General features: G+C 36.2%; 1 protein-coding gene across 1 annotated transcript in view; it reads left to right on the top strand.

Moving 5' to 3' along the window:
* Window positions 1–23,399, top strand: part of LOC150105925 (glycogen [starch] synthase-like) — a 193,408-nt gene that overhangs the window by 155,803 nt on the left and 14,206 nt on the right. The window contains exon 12 of the mRNA XM_090394592.1: window positions 18,238–18,395. Within this exon, the coding sequence (XP_090250718.1) occupies window positions 18,238–18,395 (158 nt within the window). The remainder of the gene's footprint in view (window positions 1–18,237; window positions 18,396–23,399) is intronic.

Below are 23,399 nucleotides of genomic sequence, written 5' to 3'. Positions count from 1 at the left end.
CCTCTCAGACCACGTGCTCAACACCTTACACCAAATCAACTGGAAAAGCACCCGCTCTTTACACCACATAAAAACCTGGTATGAAAGGAAATTTAAGGAAGCCTGCGAAATCCTGATAAACCACCCAAATATCAACAACAAAGATGGCATGAAAATTCCAAGAATCTGGATGGCACACATTCAGCCTACCTAATATACAAGATCCAGCATAAGTCAGGACTCTAGCCAATCTTCAACTAGTATTAGAAACCATTCCATGCGAACTGGCTGGAATGTACAGGTATAATCATGATGTTAATATATGTATATAGATAGATACTTGTTGTTGTGCCCAATGTATTTCTACAACAACAGATAAACTAATAATAGGACTCTAGCATTGATGTATAATTTTTTTCCCCACCAGAGGTCAGACCAACAATTGTTGTAGTGGTTGGTCAGTATCTTTAACAAACCAGTTTGACTGTAGTGTAGCTTGTTTTCTGTGTATAGTTGTATGCTCCAGAAGATGACCTTGACATAAAGGTCGAAACGTTGAATGTAGATTTTAGTTATATTAAACTAAAGTTTTTATTCAAACATGGTAGTTGTCTCCATAATTTTCAAAAATGCATTCGGATCACCATGTAAGCTTAAAAGAAAGTAGAAAGTTTAAATTATGTAATGCTGCTGTGGGGTCACACGGTGGCTATGCATTTCGCAACCATATGCCTGGAGAAGGAGTGTCCTAGGTTCGATTCCCGTTGACGACATGAGGAGCTTAAGGATCTTCCTCAGCCATAGTCAAGTTAGGCAGTCTTGGTGCGTGGACAGCAAGGTTTTTTCCTCAGTTTATATTGTTGTTTTTCCTCCCGCAAAGCAGGCAAACCGGCCCCATGAACACACTTCAACAGACATGGGATACCACCGGGAATAAGGAGCAACCATCCAACCTATTCCGCAGGATTATCAGTTACAGACACTTACACGGTAAAATGTGTAGGCCTGAGCGAAAGCGTAACATACGAATGCTGCTGTTCATCACGTGTGTGTTTTCAGTATGATAATAATTATTATTATTAACATCATACCTCATAGAGTGAAATGAATTGTGGGAGATCTCCACTTTCACACAAAGCTCATCGAATACCACCTTAAAGTTATTCACTGCTTCCACCCTTACCATAATCAGGCACTTCCTTCCCCTTGCCAATCACTGTCCATGCAAAAGAACCAGCTTCTCATTATCCTGTTCATACCCTCCTTATATAGTTTCCAGGGATGGATCCTTGTTCTGCTCTCCCACTCCCCGTCTCCATTTTATGAAAAAGATCTTCCACATTTAACTAGTAACAACCCATTACTGACTTATGTGCCTCAATCATATTACTCCTCCTCTTATCCACAAGGCGCTGCAAATGGCATTCCTCCATCTATCTTTACACCCTATGTATCAGAGAAGATTGACATGCTAGGACAATTTCATCTCAAGTCATCTGTCTCCATACACAAGTGGCCTATCATGATGTTACTTTATGTACTCACATTTAGGTAAAGGATAAAAACAAGAATATAATTTCTTGTTAAGTGTAATTTACATAACCCTCTTTACTTCTACATGTCAGTGTCCTCCTCCTCATCATCATTGTCATAATCTGTTATGATTGCCCCAGTATTTCAAATATTATTATTTTTACTATACAGGTATCTCCGTGGAGTCAAAGACTCATTGAGAGAAAGAGAGAGAGAGAGAGATCAATTATTCATACAAAACCTATCATACCTCTCCTTAAACAGATTCGCTGATGAAGCACTTACAACCACCATATGAAAACTGACTGATCACCAGGAATTGACAGTATAAAATCTGATGAATTAAAAATGGTTGGACAAGTACTCTTTAAAGCTCTAGCAGAAAGATTTACTCGATATACACAATTAAGGAAGTCACCGACTGAATGGAAAACATCAAAGACCATAATTCTGCATAAAAAAATGGTAATAAAGAAGACGTCAGTAATTACAGACCCATCTGTCTATTATCACATATATATAAAATATTTGCCAGAGTTATTCCTAACAGAATACAAATCTCCATCAACAAAAATAGCTGAAGAACAGGCTGTTTCAAAAAAGATTTTTCGATAATAAAACCACATTCAAACTATTACTCAACTAACAGAAAGATGCAGAGAATACCAGATGCCACTCTGTTTCATTTTTATACATTTTAAAAAGGCATTTGACACTGTTGAACGTAACATAGTAATCCAAGCTTTAATAGAACAAGGAGTAGAAATAGCGTATATCCAGCTCATGGAAGACATTTACAAAGAAAGCACAACAAATATCACTCTTTTCGATCGTCCAATTAAAATTAACTTAAGTAGAGGAGTACATCAGAATGACACATTCTCACATAATCTCTTCACATCTACTCTGCACAGCATCATTCAAAAAACTGACATGAAAAGTGGAATTAACATTGATGGTGAAATGTTAAATATTCTATTATTCGCTTATGATGTAGTATTAATATATCGCTCTCCCAAACTCTTAGAATCAATGCTGAATGACATAAGCCAAAACTGCCAAAATATTGGATTGGAAATACATCCACACAAAACAAGATGGATGAAAAACGAATACTGTAAGGATTATACAATCACTGTAGAATCACACACCATCAAAAAAGTTTATGATTACATCTATCTCAGAAAGTCTATAAAAACGAATAATGACATATCAAATGAAATGGCAAGGAGAAAAAGAGCTGCTTGAATGGCCTTCAACAAAATAAAATGAACAAAGACCATAATTCTGCATAAAAAAGGTAATAAAGATGAGATAAGAGTCCATCTTTTCAATAGTCGTATTCTACCAGCATTAACTTATGGCAGTGAATCATGGAACACAACTTTAAAAAAGAACAAAGCTTAATAATAACTCTCAACGTGCACTAGAAAGAAGATTGTTCAATATAAATAAAATAGACTATGTAAGACACACAGAAATCAGAAGAAGTCTGGACTCAAAGATGTAATAAAAGCAATTTACAACAGCAAAAGTATATAGACAGGACATCTTGCCAGAATGAGAGACAACAGATGGCCAACCAGAGTAACAAATTGGTATCTGAGAAATACCAAAAGGAAACCTGGAAGACTGGCCTTAAGGCAGGAAGATCCAATCATCAAGAAAGTTGGAAGAAAATGGAGAGGAAAGGTTCAAGACAGGAATAGATGGACTCTTTACAACCTGCAATGTATCAAGGTAATCACTGAGTGACTAACACTGCTGTCTAGTTTTAGTCATCTAGTAGCTAATATGGCAGTCAATGAGTTAATGGAAGATTATTATTATTATTAACATTTGACCTCCATGGAGTCAGAGACTCATCGTGGGAGGTACTCACTATTGCATACAATGCTCATCCAACCGCGTCTTAAACTGATTCAATGTGTCCACATCCACAACACACTCAGACAATGCATTTCACTCACCAACCACCCTCCATGCAAAAAACCTGCTTCGCACCCCTTTGCTCACATCCTCCTTATACAGTTTCCAGCAATGGCCTCTTGTTCTACTGTCCTCTCCCATTCTACGAAAAATCTCTTCCATGTCTACCTGATAACAACCCCTGCCCAGCTTATATGTCTCAATCATATCCCCCCCCCCTCTTCCTCCTATTCAAGATGAGATAAAGAATGCTAAAAGAACTGTTTGTTGCTCATATTTATTATTATTATTATTATTATTATTATTATTATTATTATTATTATTATTATTATTATTATAGATAATGTAACTTGTCATGGTATGCTTCATTCAATACATGTTAGTTACCATGCCTTTAAATTCAGACTGTTATTGATTTATTGCAATGCATTCCATTCATCCACCTCATCATGTAAAAAATCTACTCCCTTAACAACTCAACTTTAACTATGGTCTCTCATTCTTCTTTGCTCTCTATGCTATGCATAATCCTTGCCATATTAGTCTGGTAATTATTATTATTATTATTATTATTACTAACACAACTCCATGGAGTCAAAAGACTCTGCGAGAGGTGCACACAATCACAAAGTAAATCAAGCTATGCTTTAAACTCATTCAGCATGTTTGCATTCATCACACTCTCAAGCAGTATACGTATGCCACCTGCCAGTGAATGTAGCTGTTATATTAACTATTTAATAATAATAAGTTTCATCTTTAAGAACTATTAGATGTCCATAAAGGGATGTAGGAAGTCCCATTTTCACTCAATTATTTATAGCATTGTCCCTTAAACTTACTTACAGGGAATGATTTATGACAGTGCAGTAGTTATCCATCCACTTTTCATGTAAAAAAAAAATCTGCTCCTCATTTTTTATCACACTCTTGTACAACTTCCAGGACAGTCTCTTATTCTTCTCCTTACTATCCCTACATACTGTATATAATTGCCAGACATGCAGAATTATTATTATTATTATTCAAAATTAAGTGGATATTGAATACCACATTATTTCTTAGCCAAATAAGAAACTCAAAGATAGGAAATCTAATCTAAGAGTTTCATGCCGAATATAGAAAACTATATAAAGTTCGGTGAGTCCAAACATAAGCCAACACCTGTAGTGCAATGCTAGGGTGACTCGTAGTAAAGGTGGAGCAAGCTCCGATTACTGTTCTTAGTATTTTCTCATAAAGTAAAACACAGCTCCTAGGAGATGTATTACTGGTCTACATTATGAGAGAAGGTCACTACCTAGACCGGTTTCAACCTTTTTTGAGGTCTCATCAGTGAGTAGGTATACCTAGATGTAATACTAAGGTTTCAATAGTCAGAGCTCATTTCTTTACTGTATGAGTTGCCAAAAGGTGCACAAATACAATTACTGAAACTAAGAGCCAACAGGCTTCACTTTGGCGAAGTAAAATTATTCAAAATTAAGTGGATATTGAATACCACATTATTTCTTAGCCAAATAAGAAACTCAAAGATAGGAAATCTAATCTAAGAGTTTCATGCTGAATATAGAAAACTATATAAAGTTCGGCGAGTTCAAGCGTAAGCCAACACCTGGTAGTGCAATGCTAGGGCGACTCGTAGTAAAGGTGGAGCAAGCTCCGATTACTGTTCTTAGTATTTTCCCATAATGGAAATGATGTGGTATTAAAAATAGAAATAGAAATAGAAATGTGGTATTAGAAATAATGTGGTATTCAATATCCACTTAATTTTGAATAATTTTACTTCGCCGAAGTGAAGCCTGTTGGCTCTTATTTTCAGTAATTATTATTATTATTATTACATTACACCTCCAAGGAGTCCAAAGACTCATCGAGGGGGAAACCTACTCTACAACTCTCCATCTTCACCACTCAATCCATCAACTACAACTGACCACAACTACCACTATCATCTACACCAATGCTATCATTCTGCCACCACTAATATTTTCACAGAAATCCATGCCCATGGCAGGATTTGAACCTGCAGCCTTTTGGTTGGAGAGTGGATAAGCTAACCACTTGGCCAACCAGCCCTTTTTTCTATTATCAGTTAAGAAAGGGATGTACATAAAATTACAAGTAGGTGATTATGACAAACTAAAGAGCCAGCTTGGAGTAGTGCCATGACTTTAGAATTTGGAGGGTAAAGATGTTAATCGACTATTTAGACTTACATGATGGTAAGAACTCATTTTAAAGTTTAATGGAATAAATACAGCACATATAAATGATTAAACAACACAGTATAATTTTTTAATTAATGACTTCGCACATGTAGCAGAAAACTTAATAGAATTTATTTGGAGTAATAAATTATATATATATATTTTAAAAGAATTGAATGACATAAACCGAGAGAAAAGGAAAAAGGTTTAGTAGTATCACATGACTAGTTTCGGCTTTTTACAGCCTTCTTCAGGTGTTTTTATAAAAGATAAGAAAAAACATTAAATTGAAGATAAAAACTGTAAACAGCACAGAAAAAACTCACACATATTTAACATGAAAACGTTGTAGTTAACGTATTCAAAGCTGTTCCTTCATTGGTCAAATTGTTGGGTGAGTGCATGCGTATAGGAACAGCTTTGAATACGTTAACTGCAATGTTTTCATGTTAAATATGTATAGTGACTTTCCTGTGCTATTTATAGTTTTTATCTTCAATGTTCAATGTTTTTTCTTTTCTTTTATAAAAACACCTGAAGAAGGCTGTAAAAAGCCAAAACTAGTCATGTGATACTATTAAACCTTTTTCCTTTTTTCTCAGTTTATATCAATCAATTCTTTTAAAAATATGTTTAACAACCGAGTAAATGAACCTCCATGCATATATATATATATATATATATATATATATGTTAAAAATACCAAGCAATTTTAAACCTGGTTTTACTCCATTTCCCAAGTAAGCAAACAGACAAACAAGTCAAGTTTGCACCTGCTAATGATGCAAGTCTAGCTGATCCTACAGGTAGTGCAAGACCTAGGCAACTCGTGGTAAAGGTGGCATAAGCTCCGATCACTAATCTTAATATTTACCCTTAATGCCAAAACACATCTCCAAGGAGGGGATGTATGATGTTTTGTATTAAAGGCAAGGGGCCACTACCCAGACCGGTTTCGACCTTTATTGAGGTCTCATCAGTGGGAGCCAGGCTAGAAATACCAAGATTTAGTAATACAGAGCTTATAAGTATTTTACCAGAACAAGTTACCATAAGGTGTTTTAACCTTATGGTAACTTGTTGTTTATTATTTTAACGGTATAATAGAACACAGAAACTAAGTAAATAATTAATTTATTCACTTGATGCTGATATTTCGCTGGTATTATAACCAGCATCTTCAGAGCACAAAAACACTGTTTGTCACAATACGCGAGACTAAAACAACATGGTGTACATTAACAAAATTGTAGCAGCAACACAAAGACTAGAGTCCTGATTTTGGCGCCCTCTATCTGAAAAAAAAAAAAAAAAAAAAAAAAAAAAAAACGCTATCATATATTGCTAGAGTCCTAGAAAAGTGCTAGTTTTTCCTTAATATGACTGTCTCCCAGATCTTCGGCAAGTTAATACAGCCATATTTGTTGAGATTTGGGGTGTGTTTTAGGGCTTCTGTCGCCTCTAAGAACAATCTCTCTGATTTATATGGGTTTCTGTGTAGTACTTTTGTGTTTTTCCAGTTGATCCTGTGTGCAGGGGTATCCAGAGCATGGTCTGCTAGGCCCGACTTCCCATAATGATATTTCCGGACGTATCGTTTATGTTCGCTGATGCGGATATTCACAGTTCTTCCTGTTTGACCGTAGTAGGCTTGATTGCATGAGCAGGGTACTTGGTAGACTCCTGGATGTGATAAAGGTGGAATGCTGTCCTTGGGTGAGCGGATGAGGGTGGCTAATTTGCTACATGGTCTGAATGTAGTGCGTAGTTTATGTTTAATGAGAATTCTTGAGATCTTTTCGGATGTGCCTTTAATGTAAGGGATGGTGACTGTTTTGTTGTAGTTCTCTGTGGTGGATGGTGGGAGGGGTTTCTTAGGAGTGTTTAGTATTTTGTTTATTTTTTGTGGATTGTAGCCGTTGGCCAAGAAGGTGTGGCGTAAGTGAGTCAGTTCAGCAGTAAGAGCCTTGTCATTTGAACAGATTGCTCTCGCTCTATGGGTTAGCGTTTTTAAAATGCCATATTGTTGAGAAGGATGATGGTGTGATTGTTTGTGTAAGTATCTGCCTGTATGTGTGGGTTTTCTGAAAACTGAAAATGATAAGGAACCATCTGGGAGACGTGTAATGAGTGTATCCAGGAAGGGCAGACAGTTGTTGGCTTCCGGTTCCATAGTAAAGTGGATTTTTGGGTGTTGGCTATTTAAATGTGCTAGGAATGTTTTCAATGTCTCAGGGCCATGTGGCCAAATGGCAAGCACATCATCAACATAGCGTAGCCAAAGTGTTGGTTTGAGAGTGGCTGTATTGATTGCTTTTTTTTCCAGGTGTTCTATGTAAAAGTTGGCTAGGGGGGGAGAAAGGGGGAGCCCATGGCTGTCCCATCAATTTGTTTGTATATTTTCCCTTTCCATGTGAAATATCCTGCATGTATTGTGAATTTGAATAGTTCAAATATATCAGGGGGGAAGTGTGACTTCAGTAGATTGAGGGTTTCTATTAGTGGTACATTATACCGTTAAAATAATAAACAACATGTTCGACGAACACATAAGTCTGTCCACACGCTTATGGTAACTTGTTCTGGTAAAATACTTTTATGCATATATATATATATATATATATATGCATAAAAAAAAAATATATATATATATATTTTTTTTTTAAATATTGAATGACTACATATATATATGTAGAATATACTTTACCGGGTCATCTAGACTTGCAATACATGCAGGTGCAAACTTGACTTATTTGTCTGTTTGCTTACTTGGGAAATGGAGTAAAACTAGGTAAAATAGCTTGGCATCTTTAACATATATATATATATATATATATATATGGGAGAACTTTAATGACTGAAACCAAGAGATAAAAAGATGACAAGATATATTTAAAAAGATACTACTAGTTTTAGTTTACTAGTTTCGTTGAATAGATCAACATCTTCAGGTATCACAATCAAAGAAGTATATAAAAAATTACAGAGACTTAAAATTGTAATAACAATTTTAAAAGAAATGTTTAAAAGAAATTAGCACTCTTAAAGCTTCTAAAATTCAGAATTTAAATAAAATTAAACTCATTAGAAAATATGATTCTCTTAAATATAATCAGGATAGCAAAACATCTCATTTTGACTCTACCTATCTAAAGAAAGTTGTCATCAATAAGTCTTCTCATCAATTATCTTTGGCAGAAGAAAGCATACTTGCTAAAGGTCTCAACTTTGTAACTGCTCCTACATCTATCCCTAGAGAACTTCTCTTATCAAAGATAGAAAAGGCAGCTTCTTTATTACCAAACAAAGAAGCTAACCTCCTCCGTATGGAAGCAATTTTCTCTATAAATAAAGCTAGAGCTCCACCTGACAACATTTCTTACTCTGAAAGGACAGCTATCAAGTCCTTGAAAGATAATAGTAACATAGTTATCCTTCCGGCAGACAAAGGGAATGCAACTGTCATCTTAGACAAGTCTGATTACCATAATAAAATCTTCGAACTTTTAAATAGTGATACTTACTCAGAAATTGCTAGTGACCCTACGATGGAATTACACAATAGAACTAATAATTTATTAAAAACCACCTTAGAGTTACAAAGAAACATTCGGCTTTCTCTTAGGTCACTTCATCCCTTGATACCTCGACTGTATGGTCTCCCCAAGATTCACAAAATAAACTGCCCACTCAGACCTATAGTTGAGGGCATACACTCTCCTACTTATAATCTCTCCAAATATCTCGCGAGTTTTCTAAGAAATCTTTCTGGAATTTCCTCTTCACATATTAAAAACTCTGCAGATTTTGTTTCTAAAATCAAGGACATCAAACTTAAAAAAACAGATTTAATGGCCAGTTTTGATATTGTTTCTCTCTTTACAAATGTACCTGCTCAAGAAGTCCTCAATCTTCTCAAGAACAAATTATCAAAAAAACTCTCCCATTGCATAAAGTCAGGATACTTCAAATATGATAATAAGATCTACTTACAAAACTCAGGTCTGGCTATGGGCAGCCCACTCTCTCCGATTCTCGCGGATATATTTCTCAATGATTTTGAAGAAAAAGCTATTAACTCCTTTCACTTTAAACCAAAAGTCTGGTACCGCTATATTGATGATATTTTCCTCATCTGGGAAGACGGTGTCAATAATCTCTATTTATTTTTAGACCACCTAAACAAGTGCCATGAAAAAATCTCTTTCACCTTTGAACTGGAATCAGATGACTGTCTTCCCTTTTTAGACCTTAAACTTACCAGATGTGCTGAGAGCATTAAAATCTCAATTTTTAGAAAGCCTACTCATACTGATAGATACCTTCATGCTTCCTCCCATCACTATCCCCCACAAAAATGTGGTATTATTTCCACCTTAGCTCACTGAGCCAAATCATTACTTACAGAAGAAACAGAAATTGAAAATGAACTCCTTTTTCTTAAAAAAACTTTTATTAATAATGGTTTCTCTCCAAAGAAAATGACAAATTTCTTTCCCCCAGGCACTCAACTACTTCTGAAGATCCCTCTTCCCCAAGAGCCTTCATCTCCTTGCCTTACATCAGCTCTTTCACCAAAACTGGCCAAGATTCTCAAGAAATTTAACTTCAAAACTTGCTTCACTACGCTTCCAAAACTTCGTTCATTACTTAGCAAACATAAACAGAAACATCTTCCTACTCAGTTTCCAGGAGTGTACAAGTTTTTGTGTGATTGTGGAAAGCCATACTATGGCCAGACTGCTAAATCCATCCTTCTATGTTTGGATGAACACCGTAGAGATATCTCCTATAACAGAACTAGAGCTAGCGCTCTCTCTAGCCACGTTCTCTTTTCAGCTAACTCAGACGAAGGCCGCCAACACATTGTAAACTGGACTCAAACTTCTAACATCCATGTGTGCTACGATGAACTCGAAAGAAAGATTGTCGAATCTAGGGAAATTTTTCTAGATTCCTCTCATATCAACAACAGTCTGAGTTACAATCTCTCTGATGCACACGTTGCTTCTGTTCAGTACTGGTGCACTCGCGACGGCGCGTAGTATACGTTTGTTTGGAACTCATACGCGCATTTGTTTTTCAAACACGCTACTGTCTTTTTATACTTGTTCTGTTATTACAATTTTAAGTCTCTGTAATTTTTTATATACTTCTTTGATTGTGATACCTGAAGATGTTGATCTATTCAACGAAACTAGTAAATAGTAGTATCTCTTTAATATATCTTGTCATCTTTTTATCTCTCGGTTTCGGTCGTTCAAGTTGAATAAAAATGAATTCCCATAATATATATATATATATACACACACATATATGATGACTTGTAGTGTTGACTCGGAATTGGGATATTCATGCTTTTTATATACTGACTGAGATCCGAGAATTAGAAGAAATAATGAAATTTATTAAAATACGCAACGTTTCATTGGGGTGGCCGACTTCTTCAGGCGTGATAGAACATAGAAAGCCCATAAAAAACACTGTAAAGAAACACGGAGTCACTATAAAACCATAAATTATAAAATTATAAAATCGACTATAAATTACAGTTATTTTGAACTGGAGCTACAGTCCATGTTAAAGTTCTATTGCTAGAAACCTGTGGACGTGTGATTTCACAAGTGGCCAATATTTGACAGCAGAGCTAAAAGAGTCAGGCAAATTATAGCTGAGGTTACTGTTTATATGAAGAGGGTCCATGACAATCTCTTTAGACTTGATTTTGTGGCGTTCTACCTTGATGTGGCATATGTGCAGGTTTGAAGTTTTTGAAGTTTTTCAAACCTGCACATATGCCACGACGAGGTAGAACACCGCATAATCGAGTCTAAAGAGATTGTCATGGACCCTCTTCATATAAACAGTAACCTCAGCTATAATTGGCCTGACTCTTTTAGCTCTGCTGTCTGATATTATCGCACTCGCGAAATCACACATGCACAGGTTTCTAGCAATAGAACTTTAACACGGACTGTAGCTCCAGTTCAAAATAACTGTAGTTTATAGTCGATTTTATAATTTATTTTTTTATAATGACTCAATGTTTCTTTACAGTGTTTTTTTATTGGTTTTCTATGTTCTATGTTATATATATATATATATATATATATATATATATATATATATATATATATATATATATATATATATATATATATATATATATATATATATATATTTGCACCTGCAAGTAGTGCAAGTCTTAGGCAACTCGTGGTAAAGGTACAGTAAGCTCTGATCACTATTCTTAATATTTACCTTTAATGCAAAGCACATCTCCTTGAGGAGATGTATGATGCTATGCATTAAAGACAAGGGGCCCACTACCCAGACCTGTTTCGACCTTTATTAAGGTCTCATCAGTGGGAGCCAGGCTTAGAAATACCAAGGTTTAAGTAATACAGACCTTATAAGTATTTTACCAAAACAAGTTACCATAAGGTGCTTTGACCTTATTAAATAAATATCTCAGGATAAGAGATAGATCTAGAAAGTTTTTTACCTTGGGTATAATATACATTAAATAATTTGGTAAAATACTTATAAGCTCTGTATTACTTAAACCTTGGTATTTCTAAGCCTGGCTCCCACTGATGAGACCTCAATAAAGGTCGAAACTGGTCTGGGTAGTAGCCCCTTGCCTTTAATGCATAGCATCATACATCTCCTCAAGGAGATGTGCTTTGCATTAAGGGTAAATATTAAGAATAGTGATCAGAGCTTATTCCACCTTTACCACGAGTTGCCTAAGACTTGCACTATGTGCAGGTCACCCAGACTTGCAGTATTTGCAGGCACAAACTTGACTTACTTGTCTGTTAGCTTACCTGGGAAATGGATTAAAACTAGGTTTAAAATAGCTTGGTATCTTTAACGTATATTATACCCAAGGTAAAAACTTTCTACATACACACACATACACACACGAGAAGGGGGGGAAGGAGCCTGGGTACCCCCAAAGAAAAGGAAAAAACACTAGAATATTTTCCAAAAATCCTTTCCTAATTAAAATTCAATTTTTTTTATTTATGTTGTGTCGTATCTTCTATTTCTATACTACTTATGAATTTGCGATCACGGCAGATGCTCAGTCATAGGTCGTATGCGATGCGTAGTGTGTATTCGCAAATCGTCTACTCAACCCCCCTCCCCAAGTTTAAATCCTGAGTGCTTGGCCCCTCCAAGATTAAATCCTGAATGCACCACTGACACACACACACACACACACACACACACACACACACACACACACACACACATACACACACACACACACACACACACACATAATATATATATATGTAGAAAGTTTTTTAACTTGGGTATATTATGCATTCAAGATACCAAGTAATTTTATATAAACTTGGTTTTAAATCCTATTTCCCAAGTGAGCAAACAGATAAGTAAGTCAACTCATGGTAAAGGTGGATTAAGATCTGATCACTTTCCTTAATATTCTTCCCTTAATGTAAAGCACATCCCCTTGCGGAGATGTATGATGCTATGCATTAAAGGCAATGGTCACTACCCATACCGGTTTCAGCCTTTATTGAGGTCTCATCATTGGGAGCCAGACCTGACAATGCTAAGGTTGAAGTAATGCAGAGCTTATGAATTTTACCTAAACAAGTTGCCACAAGGTGCTTTGACCTTATTAAATAAAATCTTAGGATGAGAGATAGATGTAGAAAGTTTATATATATATATATATATATAAAATTATGAAATTATTTTTATATAAATTTATATTTTTATATCTAATCTAATCCTGTGGCCTCCTCTTTAAAAGAGTTGCAGCTGATGAACAGTCTGCTTCCAAGCCTCTCTATCTCTTGCTTCTGTAAGATTCTTGCCCATCCAATCTTTGATGTTGTCTTTCCATTACAGTCGGGGTTTTTCCTCTTCCTCTCCTTCCCTCCACCATCCCCTGCAATACTATTCTGGGAAGCTCTCCAAAAGAACCCCCTCATCAAATGTCATGCAAGCTCTATTTTCTTCTTTGGATACTAGCCATATAGTCTCTTTTCATTTTGAATCTTTTAAGAACCTCTTCATTACTCATTCTTTCAGTCCAGCTCATATGATCTATTTTTCTCAAGCACCACATTTCAAATGCATTCAATCGGTCACTCATCCCCTTATTGACCATCCAGGACTCACATCCATACTTCCCCACACTCCAGATCATTGTCTTGAGGATTCTTACTTTTAACTGTTTGTTCAGATTTCTGTTTCTTAATATGTGGTATATTTGGAAAAATGCTGCTTTTGCTTTTTTAATTCTGTTCTTAATTTCATAATCAGATCTATTGTCTTCTATTATCCAACTCCCAAGGTATTCAAAACTTTTTACATTTTCTATTCTTTGTCTGTTCAAAGTGATTTCCATCCCATCATTTCCTTTCCTTGAAATCTTCATCACTTTTGTCTTCTGAATGTTTATTTTCATTTTATATCTCTCATTTCCAATCCTGTTCAGTCTGTTTTAAATTCTTTGCAAGCCTTCCTCTGTTTCACTCATAAGTACAATGTCATCTGCATATCTTATATTATTTATCAGATGTCTGTTTATCTTTATTCCATCCTTCAGATCTTCCAAGGCCTCCCTTATCATCCATTCACTATAGACATTAAAAAGGAGTGGGAACATCCCACACCCTTTTTTATGGGGATCCATTCAGTATCCTCTCCTTCAAATCTGACCCTGGCTTCTTGAGTTTTGCATATTCTGAACAAAATTCTCATGATATTTTTATCTATTCCTATTTTATGCAAAATATCAAAATATAATAAAATAGAGTGATTAACGTTATTGAAAGCTTTTTTATAGTCCACAAAGCATAGATATTATTATTATTATTATTATTATTATTATTATTATTATTATTATTATTATTATTCCAGGCAACTCCAAGGAGTTGACAGACTCATCGAGGGAGGCCCTAACATCATGTCAAGAACAACTATTCGACATTGACACAGTATCTATCATACCTTGCCTTGAACTCATTCACGGTCGTAGCACCCACAACAGACTCTTGAAGCTTATTCCACTCATTCACCACCCTCCAAGTAAAAAACCTAGCTCTAACACCCTCGTCAACCACACTCTTGTCCAGCTTCCATGCATGGCCCCTAGTATTCCCACCACCAGTCCTATTTTCAAAAATATCTTCTGGATCAATCTTATAGAAACCCTTCAGTAATTTGAATGTCTCAATCATATCACCCCTCCTTCGCCTATCGACCAATTTCTGCAACCCACAAATCTTGTGATATACTGTTCCACCAATGTGATATACTGCTGCTATTCTTTTCACCCCAAAGTGCATAACCTTACACTTTGCCACATTAAATTGACATCCATTTTTCCTAGCCCAGTCCTCCAAACCACTAGTCCTATTTTCAAAAATATCTTCTCGATCAATCTTATAGAAACCTTTCAGTAATTTGAATGTCTCAATCATATCACCCCTCCTTCGCCTATCGACCAATTTCTGCAACCCACAAATCTTGTGATATACTGTTCCACCAATGTGATATACTGCTGCTATTCTTTTCACCCCAAAGTGCATAACCTTACACTTTGCCACATTAAATTGACATCCATTTTTCCTAGCCCAGTCCTCCAAACTATCCAAATCATCCTGTAAAATTTTGACATCCTGTGCACTCACAATTGCTCTACCCAACTTTGCATCATCAGCAAACAAGTGAACACTTCCTCTCAGATCCTTTCCTATATCATTGATGAACAAATTGAAAAACAGTGGTCCAAGAACAGAGCCCTGCGGCACACCACTGGTCACAAGCCGTCTTTTAGACTCCACTCCTGAATAAACCACTCTCTGGTATCTCTCCTTCAACCACCCTCCTATCCATCTCACCAACCCTATATCCATCCCCATCTGCTCCAGTTTACTGATTAGGGTTCAATGTGGTATCCTGTCAAAGGCCTTGGCAAGGTTCAGTAGTATCACTGTAAACCCATTACCCATATCCAGTTCAGCTGTCACTGTGTTATAAAATGTGAGCAAGTTACTGAGGCATGATCTATCCTTCACAAAACCATGTTGTCCCACATACAATATCCCATTTTCATCTATCTAATCCTGTATTCTTTTCTTGACTAATTTCTCTAAGACCTTGACAATGATTCCTGATATGCTAATTGGTCGGTAATTTACAACAGCAGTCTTGGAACCACCTTTATGAAGTGGAACTATTTTCCCCTCTTTCCACCTCCTCGGGACTAACCCAGACCCGAGACTCAAATTAAATAAATCTTTATTGCACTCGATCATTCTTTCCCCCAACATCCATAGTGTTGTGATAGCTTCCCTGGTTCCCATGTTTCTCCTGAAACCAAACTGTGCTTCATTTAATTCTCTCTCTATCATCTGTTCCATTCTTATATATATTATGTTGATTAGGACTTTCGCAACGTGGCTAATCAAGCTGATAGTTTTGTGCTTGCTACAATCCATCATTCCTGTAGTCTTGGGAATAGGAATAAAAATAGATCTTACAAAGTCTTTAGGTATTCTATCCTCCTCTAGACTTTTATTAAAGATGATGGATAGAAGTTTTATTCCTTCCTTTCCCAGTGCCTTCAGTAACTCTTCTTGAATATCATTCACTCCTGGAACTTTTCTATCCTTTATTCTTTTAATGGCTGCTACGGTTTGCCATTCCTTAATTTCTGGGTACATCATCATTTTCTGTCTGATCACATTCCAGATTACCTTCATCTCCATAAAGTTCTGTAACATACTTCTTCCATCTTATCATTTTTTTCATTGTTTTTTCAACAAAATCTTTCCTCTTTCATCCTTCAAAGGACTGCTTTTTATCCTTCTCTTCTTCCCTGAAATCAAGTTCAAGCCTTCATAGACCATTCTCATATCCTTTGCTGTATCATTTTCCTCTATTTCCTTGCAGACCTGATTAAGCTAATCTTCCTTTGCCTTTTTAGCCAGAATGTTTACTTGTTTATTGATCTCTTTATACTCACTCGGGCTTCATTGCTATTCTTATTCTTCCATTTTCTTCTTTCATCCATTTTTTCTATCATCTCCTCAGTAATTCAGTGCTTCTTTCCTCTCCTCTCTACATCACCCAGAAGACCTTTAGCACATTCCTTGATTTTCTCTCTTAGATCAGTCCAGATTACTTCTGGGGGGGGGGGGCTATCAGTATCAATACTGCTAATCTTATTTTCTAGTTCAGCTTGATATTTCTCTCTGATATCTTTTCTTTTTAGTCCATCAATTCTTATTTTTCTAGTTGCATTTTCTTTATTTATTCATTTTAATCTGATTTTTACTTTAATTGTGAGCAGGTTATGGTCTCTATTGTAGTCTGCTCCAGGATAAGTTTTTGCATTTTTTATTACATTTCTATATCTTGAGTTAATTAGTATATAATCAATCTGATTTCTGATTTCTTCACCTCTGTGTCCAGTTGCTCTCCAAGTATACAGTCTTCTCGCATGTTGTTGAAACCAGGTGTTAGTCGTTATCAATTTGCTGCAAAACTCCACCAGTCTGTCTCCGCTTTCATTTCTTTCTCACAAGGGCCTGGGAAAAACTGTTGGGAAAACTTCCAACATCTACCTCTAATCCTGAGTATTTTAGTAATTTTTTAATGACACCTTTTTGCTACTCATATATAGAAATATGACTTCTTCATTACTTCAACCTTGGTATCACTTTTGGGTCTGGCTCCCACAGGTGAGACCTCAATAAAGGTCAAAATCGGTTGATGGTTTGATCCCAGGGGAGCAGAGTTTTTGCTCCCTTAAGGTTTTTGCCTTAGGGAGCTTTTGAGCTTCCAGGGATTTGGATCCATTGGGGTGGCCTGTATTAGGGTTTCCTTGGCTGATGCTTTTCCTGGAATATAAGCTGTTCTGCTTGGTGGTGGGGAGCCTGTCACTGAGTTAAATGATCACTCAGGTCGCTCATGGTTGGGTGATCCGAGTGATCGCACGAGTTTTTGGAGAGATAACCCCACACTTAAACAGGGAACCTGGTCTGGGTAGTGGACCTTCCCATAATGCATATACATTATACATATAAGGATGTGCTGTGCATTATGCGATACTAAGGCAAGTGATGTGAAGCCATTAGCTTCCATATACAAGTTGTCCCAGTCCTGAAAATACTTCAGGTGCAAATTTTGTTTGCTTACACTTGGATAAAGGATTAAACCAATAATAGAATTTATTGGCATCTTTAATTTACACTGGAATGCCATGTTCATCATTATTCCTCTCAAGAGCATGAATGTACTTTTTAGTCTTCACAACTCTTGCAGTACACCTTCTGAACTTCAAGTTTCAGTAGGTCATCACTCCAAATCCTGAATCTCATCCATCTCTTGGAGCACAGTTCTTCCAATGCTGATGAATAAAAATGTTATCAGTGGTAATTTCTTATATCTAAGCATACGCTATTATCTGAATGATTTTCCCTACAAGTTGTTGGTAGTGCTTATATTACATTATGTTTGTCTGTGTAGTTGGACTAGCGAATCAACAATTTTTTTAAACATTATTAAATGATTATTTTTTTATCTACAGCTGAATGTACAATGTTGGGGATCCCCAGTGTCACATCCAATTTATCTGGATTTGGATGCTTTATTTCAAAGTATGTAGCAGATTCTGAGCCATATGGTATTTATATTGTTGACCGAAGGTTTAAGAATCCTGAAGAGTCTGTAAAACAGCTTGCACAGGTATTTTTTTATATTTTTTATATACAGCAATATGTTACATGGAACATATCATGTAACATACAGCATTTTAACATCATATATTACACGATATTTGATCCCCTTGGTTTGATGTTGTTCTGATAGTAGGCAAAAGTCCAAATAATAACAGCACTGGAGCCATTGATTTTAGGATGTTGCCATAGCTTAATATTCAAAAATTGAGAATTTAAGTACAATTCTAAATAACTGATATCAAAATGTTCAACTTTCAGTGTAAAGTCAGAGTTAGGAAATGTCAGAAATTAGGAGATCAGATAGCATGTAATAGTATGTGTGTATATATGTCATATGCTTTAATAAATTAGAGAAATACTTGAAGATATATAAAATGAAATACTTCACCTTACCTTTGATGTGTTAGTCCCAAAATGAAATATTCATTTACTAATTGCAATAATATTCAAAATGATTACTATGACTGTTCAGGGCTTCACAGTCCATACTGAATTATTATCTTCCATGATGTGTTTAAAACTCCATATACATTCAATGCCCACCAAAGCAAACACCTTTATAACTAACTACTGAAAAGTTGTCCAAAGCCTCTGACAAGGTACAATGCCAAATGAAATTCACTATATCAAACTATAATAATTTCATTATTATAATAACTTTCATTATATGAAAGCAGATGAGGTAGTTTAGATAACAAGTGCTCACTTCACCAAGATCTATCAACCTGGTATATATAACTAAATGCAAAGTGCTACAACTACATTGAATGAAGAGATAGAGGTGCATGAGAGAAAGGTTCTAGACCAGTTGCATAACGTAGATAAGAATTGTGGCAATTGGGACAGATGGAATATTAGAAAATGTGCTAAAGGAATATTCAGCCAAACTGGCTAGGCCCTTGACATGTTTGTAGAATTTGAGTATTAACTCAAGAAAGATCCCACAGGAATGGAAAGAATGTATGATAATCCCATTGCACAAGGGCAGTGCAAAGACTGATGTGTCTAACTATTGATCTGTCAGTATTATAATAATAATAATAATGATTATTATTCTTATTATTACTATTATTATTATTATTATTATTATATCACACCTCCAGGGAGTCCAAAGACTCATCGAGGGAGGGCACCAACTCTACAACTCTTCGTCTCACTACTCCACCAACCTTCATCATCTAACACCAACGCCATCTACCACTGCTAGTGCTTTCACAGACAATTACAAACACCCATGCCCATGGCGGGATTCGAACTCGCAGCCTTTTGGCTGGAGAGCGGATACGCTAACCACTCGGCCAACAGACTGGCCTTATCTCTGGAGTAAATGTAAAGATTTAAGAAAAGTTGATAAGAACTCACATACAGAAATGGATAGACAAGCAAAATATACTTTGAAAGAAACAGCATGAGTTTACTAAAGGGAGGTCATGTCTGAGCAATTTTCTCATGTTTTATAATAATATTATGGCTGAATTGGATAAAGAGAATAGATACACTATGATACTGTTGGACTTTGTTAAGGCATTTGATAGGCTGTTGCCAGTGGTGTAGCTAGAGCTTTTGTTGCCCAGGGTGGTCCATGAGTTTGCCGCCCCTCTCAATACACACAAAATACTAGGAAATAAATTAAAAGACTATTTAAGTTAAGGGATATTATATCCCATATTGTTTCTTAGCCAAATAAGAAACTCAAAGAAAAGTTCAAAAATGTTCAAAGTGCCACCCGGGGCAGACTCCCCCCCCCTCTAGCTACGCCTCTGGCTGTTGCATAAACTAGAGAAAAAATGTATGATAATCCCATTGCACAAGGGCAGTGCAAAGACTGATTTGTCTAACTATTTAACTGTCAATATCTCTGGAGTAAATGTTGAATTTAAGAAAAGTTGGTAAGAACTCACATACAGAAATGGGTAGACAAGCAAAATATACTTGGAAAGAAACAGCATGAGTTTGCTAAAGGGAGGTCATGTCTGAGCAATTTTCTCATGTTTTATAATAATATTATGGCCGATTTGTATAAAGGGAATGGATACACTATGATACTGTTGGACTTTGTTAAGGCATTTGATAGGGTGTTGCATAAACTAGAGAATATGGTATTGGAATATAAACGGTTGTCTTGGATAAGTGGCTGGCTAATGGACAAGTATCAGAAAGTGATACATGGAGGGGGGGGGGGTGAGACTGCCAGAATTAAGGTTACCAGTGATGTGGCCCAGGAATCAATCCTTGGACCACTATTATTTACTCTATACTTTAATCATATAGAAAGGGCCTACAGGAGATCTTCAATTGTTTGCTGATGATGCAAAGATGGGCAAGGCAATCAGAGATGCTACTGATGCATAGCCTTTAGAGTGATTTGTGATTTGAATAGGCTGAAAGTGGGAGTAAACAATAATGGCTATCAATTCAATGTTAGTAAGTATGAAGTTTTGCACTTTGAATTGTTGTGATATATCCAACAGCATATTATGTTGTGGGATTATGCTTGGATTAACTGATGAGGCTAGAGATTTTGGAGTTGTGCTGGATAGAAAATTGAAGTTTAACGGTCTCATAGCAAAATTTTTAAAACTAAGAGGATAATTGCAATGTTGAAATAAACATTGACATTTAAGGATGTGGAAATTTATAAGGCTTTAATATGACTGCACCTTTACTACCATGGCCGATTTGGTCTTCTGGGTTCCAAAGGAATAAAAAAAGCTATGGAAAGGCTGCAGAGAAGAGTTACAAAGATGACATCAGAATTATGGAATGTAAATTATGAGGGTGGACTGCAGACACTGGTAGACCAAAGAAACAGGGATGATATGTAGAGGCCTATAAACTTTTGAGAGGGTGTCATATGATATTCGTTGATAAATTCATTATATGGAGGGTAAGGCAAGGACAGGGGGGGGGACATCTGTGGAATTGAAGTTTGTATGCAGTTAAGAAATGGGTAAGAGCTAGATTTTTCTCTCATGGGACTGTGAGTTAGTGGAACAGTTTGCCTGTTGAAGTAGTGAATGCATCTAGTGTGAATTTAAGAGAAGGTATGACAAGTGGTGTGGGTGATGTATGTTCTCCTTCGATGAGTCCTTGATTCGTGGAGGTATTATGCATAATAATAATAATTATTATTATTATTCAGTCAGTGTTCTCTGCATCCTTCCCAGAAGCCGTTGTGTTGTCTTCACAGTTTTGGCTATGTGTCCCCTAAATTTCAGATTCTTATTCACTATTACCCACAGATCTCTTATTTCCTCCACCTTCAACAATATATCCTCACCAAGCATAAATTCTGTATCCCATTTTTGTTTTCTACATTTTAAAACCTTGCATTGTGCATATCAAAGGACCTACTAGATGAGTCTTTGACTCCATGGGGTCTTGGGTAATAATAATAATAACATTGAACTCACATCCCCATTCCCATGCCCAATCACTCAATTTATTCTTCTTGTAAGGCCACAACATCTTCTCCACTCTTCATGGTTCGTCCCAACTTTGCATCATCTGCAAATAACTGAATATCTCCATCCAAATCTTCGCCAATATCATTAATATACAAGTTAAACAGCAGTAGCCCTAAAACAGACCCCTGAGGCACACCACTAGTAACTTTCCTTTTCGTGGATATTGCACCCCCATACACAACTTGTTGATACCTCTCAGATAGCCAGTCTCCAATCCAATGCACCAATCTAATATCCAACCCCATCTTCTCTAGTTTGACTATCAACTTATCATGTGGTAATCTCTCAAAAGCCTTTGCAAAATCTAAGTATATTACTGTGTATCCTTCTCCTCTATTCATGGAAGCAGTCACCTTATTGTAATAAGTAAGTAGATTACTAAAACATGACCTCCCTTTAGCGAATTCATGCTGTCCATCAAAGATAATACCATTGTTGTCAACCCAATTCTGGATCAATTATCTTTAGAAGATAGGAACCATGATGATAGTTTGTTGAAATGAATGAATGTAGTCACTTTTTAAGAATTCTAGAAATTGGTTTCCACTCCCAGAAATGTACAGGAAAGGAACAACTCTTCATATTGTCTCATTATTGTTTCATCTCAGCTTATAGGAATCAAAAATATGTTGTATGGTCTGTTTTGAGAAGCAATTGAATAATCATCATTCACATAATAATTATATATATATATATCTCCTTAAACTCACTCACTGTCAAGGGCACTCATGACTACCTCTGTCAATCTGTTCAAATAATTTGTGCACTCTTACTAATGACACCCCTTACACAATTCCCAAGAATGAGGTCTCCCTACTACTTGTCGTGTACTGAAAAATTTCTTTTGTATCAGTTCTTGCATTCCTAAACTCCTTTAGTAATTTATAAATTTCTTTCATTCCACTTTTCACTGTCAACTAAACTTTATAACCAATACACCCTTCAATCTATCCTCATAGGGAGCATTCCATGGACCTGTCATGAACTTGATCACTTATTTCTGGTCTACAACCACCTCATCCTAAAGAAACCCAGGTGACCAAATCTGTGGACAGTAGTCAAGATGCTGCCATAGCAGCCTTATAAAGATGAATAATAACCTTCACCATCAGTTCCAAAATCCCTACTCTCTTCCTCCAATCGAGTCCAGCATCATCAATGTAATACACAGTTTCTAATGTTTTCTCATCAGAGTGCATGCCATTATACTTTGTCACCTTTATCAACTATTGTCCTCCCCATTTTAAATCATCAGCAAACAACTGAATAATCTCCCCCTCAAATAATTTCCTATATCATTAGTATACAAATTAAACCGTAGTGGCCCTCGTACAGAGCTTTACGGCTCTCCACTAGTCACCATTATCCTAGATTGCCCTCCACTATATACTACACTCTGGTGTCTGCCACCACCTCCCTCCCCTACACACACACACACACACACACACACCATGCCACCAGCCTCATATCTATTCCCATTTCCTCTAACTTGTGTAGTTGTTTTCTTTGCAGTATTCTGACAAATGTCTTTGCAATTGTCCAGC

Source organism: Typopeltis vanoorti, chromosome 6 (assembly GCF_054136105.1).
Source record: "Typopeltis vanoorti isolate ZY-2024b chromosome 6, IOZ_Tvanoo_1.0, whole genome shotgun sequence".
NCBI lineage: Eukaryota > Metazoa > Arthropoda > Arachnida > Uropygi > Thelyphonidae > Typopeltis > Typopeltis vanoorti.
This window is presented reverse-complemented; position numbering and strand designations above follow the sequence as displayed.